Below are 8,172 nucleotides of genomic sequence, written 5' to 3'. Positions count from 1 at the left end.
GCGTGAAAGACAAGGAAGATAGTAGGGTGCTGAAACGGAGAGAGAGAGAGAGAGAGAGAGAGAGAGAGAGAGAGAGAGAGAGAGAGAGAGAGAGAGAGAGAGAGAGAGGGGGAGGGGGGGGGGGGTGTGAAAAAGCAAGCAGAAGAAGAAAGATAAGAGGGAAATATAACCAGAACATGAGAGAAGATTGAATACTCTGAATAGAGATTACGGACGAGGAAGGGATGCCGCCTCTAGATGGTTCAATCAGCCCTTCTGAAATGGATGCCATTACATCAAGTAGTCGACCAGGGAATTCGCACGATGGTGTGTGATTTACTGGGAAATTAAGGCTTTATAGTGGTCAGGATAGGGGTCAGGCACAGAGGTTAAAGTTGGGGTCAGCGGCAGTGATAAGGCTTGGTGATAGAGTAGCTGTTCTGAGCTCGAGAGGTGTGTGTCTATTTTGACGTAATATGATCGCTTTAAGGGAAGGGAAGGGGAATCATCTGGTCTAATGCCCATTCCCAACTGAAATAAGCCGAGTAGGTTAAGATGCATGCACAGGTTTCAGACAACCAAAATCCCAAAATGGTCCAAAGGTCCAAATAAGGCCAATCTAACGGGAGATGCCTGCTCATCATTCCAGTTGGATAACAATTGAACTAATGATGTGCCACTTTAAGACATAGGTGTTAGTGGGTGGAGTAAAATTACGTTTGGCTATAATATAAGAGTATTTTGTACAGGTCACTCTCTTGTTAGAACTTGGGTCCATGGTATCCAGCGTTGGGAGTTTTGTAACTAGTTTCTCCATCAATTTGCTGGAGTTTTGTGTCCCACTCTGGAAGACAGAGTCGAAGTAGCCCGCCACCGTAATGATTATAATGTGTTAATCAGGGCCGAACAAGCAATGCATATTCAATATTCACGTTAATTCCACATATAGTCAGACAGTACACATTTGATCGGTGACTGATTCGGTGATTTGCGCCTTTACACCGGCACTGGCTTTTCTCTGTCAGTAAGTATCTGACAACGTCAAATGAAGGATAAACCAAAAATAGTTCATGTGAATAGCAAACCTAAAAAAAAAACCCAACCAATCGAACCCATTACTACATGTACATCCCGTGCGTAGTGAATATTGCGCATCTGTCGGATCGAACTAAAGAAAGTATTGCGAAACAAAATAGATGTAGTCACCTTGTATTTATTTAGCAGCCCGGTACCGCGTACTTCGCCAGTCCCACAGGGTTACCCACCTTTCAAAAATGCAGCAGTGGAACCCCCCACCTACGCGGCCCATCCTTGCGCGCCTGTATCTGACAGGTGGGTGTTGGGAACATCACGTTATTGCCGAGAGTAGTTTGTCTAAGGCTCTGCCACCTCACTCGTTGGGAGCCGGAGGTATCAGGTTGTAATTGGTGGTGAGTAGGAGAACAGCAGGTGAAGGTCGGCGTACCGGCTTTCTTCACGCCCGCCGGCGTCGCCCACATTGTTTATGTTGTAGAAGATGTTACGAATTTCGCTCGTCCTTTTAGTTCTTATTCTCTCTTTCTTTGAGTATGCGAAGGCGCGCTGTGTGTGTGTGTGTGTGTGTGTGTGTGTGTGTGTGTGTGTGTGTGTGTGTAACGATACAGTCCTAAGTGAACACAAGCTGTGTGCGGCGGAAGCGGCGTCCCGCGAACAGCTTCCTTCTCCCAACTCGAGGGGAATTTTCTGATCAGAACAGCGTAATTCGGACCACTCAACAGACGGGATATGGGTGACATTCAACTTATGTTATCCTACCCTTGGCGGTATGGCGTAAATATGTCCAAGGCATTATAGCTAAAGGTGGATCGGATCAAAGTTGTTGTTGCTGACCTGTAAGTTTACGGGAAGTCTGTGGTGTGGTGGTTAGGTTCCCCGCCGTCGCACGCACGAGACCCACTTTCGATTCTCGGGTGGGGAGAATTTTTACAGAGTATCTAAATCTTTCTGCCGGGACGTAGTGTCCCTTTCCTCCCGGGATGCCCTGATAAAGAGGGTCAAAATTCGTTTAAAACTGATAGAAAATGTGTCGTTGGTGGCGTAAAACATCTATATATTTTTTTAAAGTCCGGCACAAGAAGCATTTCACCAGATACATATATTACCAGCAAAATAGTAACACTGAACAGAAAAAGAATGAGCAGTCCATATTTGAGATATCATGGTGAAATCATTTTTAGGTCAATACCTTTTATGTCCTTTTAAAGCGATAACTATGACCTTATGCAGTTGCAAGCGCCGTAAAACCATATACTAAACACACAAAAAAAGCGATAACCCCAAATGCCCAGAAATTGACGAGCGCCTGATTCCACAACGTCGTGGCACATATATTAAAGCGTTTACCAACCACCCAAACTTTAGACCAAATACAAAAGGGAGAACAGAGAAAAGCGGAAGAAAAATAGAGAAAAACGGAAGAAAAATAGAGAAAAACGGAAGAGCAGGCGACTCCGCATAAAGTATTCCAACTCACGTGACTTTCAGCGTTCTAGGTGTTTTTATATTAAAGGAAAGACTTGATTTTAAAAAAAATTTTAAGTAGTATCCACCGTCCAAAGTAAATACCCAAAACTCCTACTTCCTACAGTGACTCAGATCTATTGTCACCCGAATGAGATTTAGAGATGGAAATTCGAAATAGACAAATATGTTTGGGTGTGACGGAAAAACCTCTGGAATGGGAACAAATCTGAACTCGCATCGATCGCTCCACAGTCAAATGTCTTAGAAATTAAACGTTTTTTCAAAGACAGCACAAAACAAATAAATCAGCGATGCACCTGAAGGCACACATTTATAATTATAATATCAGGTTATGACAAAATCACGCACGCATCCAGGAGCCCTGGCATTCTGCACCGCCTCATTATGATCTGCCACGCTGTTGGCAAACACATTAGGGTTCGCGGTATGTTGGCAGCGAAAACAAAGACACCGGAAAGATGGTCGTAAAGCGTACAGCTAGGCAGAATTGGCATACACTACATGATCTCTCTAAGAAATGAATTCAGCTCGATTCGTCTGATCTCACCTGCAGAGAGATATGTTTACACCCATATATCTAGACGCATAAGATTACCAAAGACTGGGGTACATTGAAGCCGCCCTCATCAACACTTGTGTAGCTCGTATGAGAGCTGGGATGTTCCGACCCTGCCTGGACAAACCCACTCTGAGTGGGATTCATCCTAGCAGACAGACGGAGATACTCTATTGAGAAGACTTTTCCCACCCGGGAATCAAACTCATGCCGTCTGCGTGCAACTGTGGAAAGCTAGACCGCGCTACACCAAAGACGCTTGTTGTTGTGCAGATGACACATCGCTACCTTAAAATAACAACGTTGTATCTGAAATTTTTAGCCGTTCTGAGTTACTAAGACCAATAGGTCAGAAACCAAATGTTCTGTCTGCTCCATCAAAATCGTAAGATTATTCGGGGTCGTTATCGAGACATTCAAAGAACTGCATTCCAAGAAGTTTGACATGTTGTGAAACTCAACATTTATTTTAAACGTCAAATTGTTCAAAACTAGGCACTGAATAGATAAAACTTTGTAATTCTAAAGTATCCACATTCGGTGGTGCAGAGACAGAACGAGTAAGGCAACAGTACAGATTCTTGGTTTCCAACATTTATTGCCTCTTGTGCGAGGCTAGCAGATGACGAGGTCCCATCATCAAGTGTACCTGCCATCTGCAGGTTTAAAACAAAAATCAAGTACGTGTGAGTCATCCGTTCGTCCTTGCGCGCGCAAAACCTGGGGTTATAACCGGAAGCGTTTATGACTCCTGATAACAACATCCGAATCTTGACACTTTTTATCGCTTGCAAGATGCGTCATGTCGCGCGCACATGCGTCTTCGCATTTTTCTTCACTAAACGGGGGCAATCAGCAGGGAACGAGACAGAGAAAGAAAGAAAAAACATACATTTACAAAAAGAAAAGAAAGAAAATACGGAACAGTTAACTTGTAATGAGGTGGTATGTCTTAAACACCTCCTTCAACACTACAAGGTTATCAAGAGGCGTGACCTCCGAATTTTATCGCCCATCTCCGATAGGACTAAGCCACATTTTTAAGTAAGTGGAGAGCCTTAAAATCTCAAAGAAGATGCTAAGTTCAAGAACAACTAGGGCCTTCCTCACTATAATATAGCTCAGCATGACTTATCACCTAACAGACAGATAGTGACAGAGGCACAAACGGGGAATTAGAAAAGGGTTGGGGGTGAAAAAAGGGAGGGGGGGGCGAAATTAGGGGCTTGGTTCGAACCTAAAGGGTTCTTTGACGAAAGGAAACAAAACAGAAAGGAAGCAAGAGTCAGGGTGAGAGGTAAGAGAGGTGAGAGTGTGTGTGTGTGTGGGTGGGGGAGGGGGGGGGGCGTGCCCAAGAAAAGAAAGAAAAGAAAGGTGGAAAGGTGAAGAGCAGAATGCACCATGTTTAGTATAGTTTTAGTAAGAGTTTTGCGGCACTTACAACACAAGTGGGTCATATAAGTGCCAGAAATAAGAGGTATTACAGAGGTAACATACAAAGAAAAGGATGGGAGAGAAGGGCGATAGGAATTTGCTATGAAAGAAGAAGCAAACCACGCCAGAGTGCCCGCCAGCCAGCCACCAACGTGCACCAAGTGACATCTCGAGGCATGGAAGGGGGAGGGGGAGGGGGAGGGGGAGGGGGAGGGGGAGGGGGGGTTCAAACGCAAAGATGTGAGTACTCACCCTGACTTTGGGAACCACCCGCTTCATGCATTCTGCGTTGTTGTCCCTGAGCAGAGCCGGCAGGTCGGTGATTACACTCACTCGCTGCACTTCCTGGCCAGAGCTAGAGGGGCAAGAAGAAAAGGAAAAAGAAATGGTTAATTATTATATCTATCTGTATATGTGCGTTTGGTTAATACGGTTGTTGTTTTTTTTCGGCACTTGCAACACAAATAGCTCATAAGTGCCGAAGATTAGAGGTTTTACTAGAGAGGGTTTTTTGTAGTTTTTCGTTTGTTTGTTTGTATGTTCGTTTGTTACCTCTAACATAAACATTAAGACCGAGACAAATGAGTGCAAAATAAAGTCTTAACAATCCTTAAAATAATCCAAGTTCAGAACACCCTGTTCGGAATTCGAACCAAAACCAAACGCTCTGTAGTCCAGCATGGTATGCAGAAAAAAAGACAAAATGCATGCACATAAAAATAGAGTAGAATGAGCGGACCACCCAAGGACGCCCACCAACCACCTGTTTTCACACTGGGTGTTGTTTTGACGCTGCTGATCAGGCAAAAGCGGAGCTGCTGAGTGGGATGCAACATCCGTGCAAGAGCTAAAGTGAAAATTGAATTTATCTTTTCTTCTGTTTTGATGCGGCTGTTGTTGTTGTTTTGCGCGTGACAGTGCAATGCACAACCGTTGCACCACTTACAGCTGGTCTTTCTTTCGTGGTTGTTATGGATTGGGGGGGGGGGGGTGTTGACTGTTTTTTTATTTGTTTGTTTGTTAACTTTAAAAGAAAAAAGTTCATTGGCGACATATACTCTTAAATGACTTGAGTATTTTCAAGGAGAGACAAATACAAAATCGAAGAAGAAAGTCATACGTCACCAATCACCAAGTTAGTTTAATCAGAGTTTTACTTTACGGCGCTCACAACTACATTCCGGTAACCAATCGCTAACGTTTTACCCCGATTTGTTTACACCCGAAACTCTGAAAACCAGGGATAGCAGCACCCGCGGACAGCCCTCTGTAACTTAACAACACATCTGGGACAAGCACGGCCTGTGTAACGGCTATCATAGAGCTGCCCTCGCCACGTTCAACATAGTTTGCCACTCTAGTTTTGGCAGGAAACCCGAAGACATAAAAGCAAACAAAACAAAAACAAGACAAAACAAAACAAAAACAGAAGAAAAAAACAAGACAAAAACAAAAACAAAACAACAACAACCAGAAAAACAGCCCTACAAAGGAAGAAAAAATGAGAAAAAGATGAAAACGAAGCTCATAGACACTCAGAAGACCACTGATCCCGGTCCGCGCGGCAGACGACATCTGGGGGCATGAAAACACCATTAACATTTACGCCGCGGCACTGCGCACTCTTCTTTGCTCCCGTTCTGGCTGCCGTGCATACGACAACAACCAAAAAATCCCCCAAAAATAAAAATAAAAATAAAAATAAAAACAAAAACAATACTAAAACGCAACGAAAGTTGTTTTTTTTTTTTTTTTTTAAACCCAACCAAATCGTACAATCAGCACTCTCGACCACCGAGCCAGACCCGTCCCAAAACAAGCCTGGGAAGGGGAAACGCCATGGTTGTTTTTTTTTCTTTTTCTTTCTTCCTTCTATTCTATATGTCATCCCGCCGTGTACAAGGTCTTTGGGGTTACGCCGCGATAAAGGGCGGTGGGAAAACAAACAACCTGTAACAACAGACAGAGCACAGTGTTGCCTCGCACAATCGTACACTTTCGGGGGACTGGGGGTGTCGGCCTACGCGTGAGTGAACAAAAATGAACAAACGACAGAAGGTTCGTTTGTTTTAGTAGGAGTTTTACGGCACTTGCAATATAAATAAGTCATATAAGTGCCGAAGATTGAGTTGTTACGAGAGTACTATACGAAGAAAAGGAGGAGAGATAGGGACGATAATATATCTTTAAAAGGAAAGAAGGAGCAAACCACACCAGAGCGCCCACTTCCAGCTCATTCGGCAGCACGATCATTGGTAGAGAAGTCGAGTTTACAAAAGGCCTTTGTACTGGATTGAATCTTGCTGACTATTGGACGTTCGCGGTACCCTACAACTATTTTGTCGATCATGAGCGGTACAGTTTATGGTTAGAAGTATACAAGGAGTCAGAGCTATAACAGGGAGAAGCCGGGATCAGAGTAAAATTGATTGTAAAAAACCCACTGCACGTTAGGGAAAATCGAGACAAATAGGCAAAAAATATGAGAGTTAGTTTAGGAAGAGTTTTACGGCCTCGCAACTGCATCAGGTCATTTTCACAATATGAGCGTGAAAGAAAATGGCTACGTTCACAACAGTTATCAGCACGACTCGCTTTTGGGCAACGATCAGATTTTTAAAATCGTAAAATTAAAATGAATATAAAAAATATAAAATAAATAAAAATAAGTAATAAAATATCTACCCCCACTATAAGCGCGCTGAGCTGATATCAGACAAAGCACATGTTTTTTTAAAAAGTTATATAACATAGGGGAAATCGAATACTGCAAACAAATACACCAACTCATTTTGCAAAAAAGTAATGAACACCGTAAACAGATAAAAAGAACTGTCGTGCAACACTCCACACATTATACACCCGGAGGGACCTGTTCGATGCCACGATTGCAATGCAAACTAGAACACGGCGTTTTGGCAACTCGCATGACACGATATAATTGTCCCAATTCGACGCCATATAGAGCTATCTCAGGCGGGCTGTCTACTCAGTGAATTTTTTCCCTAACTTTACCACAATTATCTGAACGTGAGCGTTTTTGTCCCCGTTGCCCCCTGAAAGTATCGGATTGCTCCGGAGCGACAGTAGAATTTTTAAGCATGCTATAACTACGCAGATCATTGCAAACTGCTTTACGTTCCTGCATAACCGCGCATGTTATCATGGTGGCGTCATGCACTGGAGAAAAGCAAGAGCCAGGGAATCTGGTCGTTCTCCGTCAGTAAGAGCTTTGAGCTTGAGTAGTTTTTGTTTGTTTTAGTAAACGTTTTACAGCACTTGCAACACGATGAGGTCACTTAAGTGCCGAAGATTAGAGGTGTTTAAGAGAGTAAAAAACACACATAAAAAGGACAGATTTGGGGCGACAGACGATTTATAGGAAAGAAGGAGCACCCACCAACCAACCACCGCTTGAGTAGGGAGAAGCACGTCAACCCAATATAAAAGTCATTTAGAGTAGGACAAAAAACGGACAGACAGACAGACGGATAGACGGACAGACGGACAGGCAGACGGACAGACAGGCAGACAGACAGACAGACAGACAGACAGACAGACAGACAGACAGACAGACAGACAGACGGAGAGACAGACAGACAGACAGACAAGGACGGCAACTCCAAAATACACTTCACCATTTTACCGCCAACCGACGAGAGTCTGCTCAATTGCAATAA

At 43.6% G+C, this 8,172-nt stretch overlaps 1 protein-coding gene across 3 annotated transcripts in view; it reads right to left on the bottom strand.

Moving 5' to 3' along the window:
• LOC101851385 (serine/threonine-protein phosphatase 4 regulatory subunit 4) overlaps nucleotides 1-4,847 on the bottom strand; it is a gene marked incomplete at its 5' end in the record, with an annotated part of 64,507 nt that extends 59,660 nt beyond the window's left edge. For all 3 annotated transcript variants that reach the window (XM_013087429.2, XM_013087433.2, XM_013087436.2), the window contains 1 exon segment: nucleotides 4,745-4,847. In XM_013087429.2, the coding sequence (XP_012942883.2) occupies nucleotides 4,745-4,847 (103 nt within the window).
• Nucleotides 4,848-8,172: the final 3,325 nt, after the last annotated feature.

Source organism: Aplysia californica, unplaced genomic scaffold (assembly GCF_000002075.1).
Source record: "Aplysia californica isolate F4 #8 unplaced genomic scaffold, AplCal3.0 scaffold00021, whole genome shotgun sequence".
Lineage (NCBI taxonomy): Eukaryota > Metazoa > Mollusca > Gastropoda > Aplysiida > Aplysiidae > Aplysia > Aplysia californica.
This window is presented reverse-complemented; position numbering and strand designations above follow the sequence as displayed.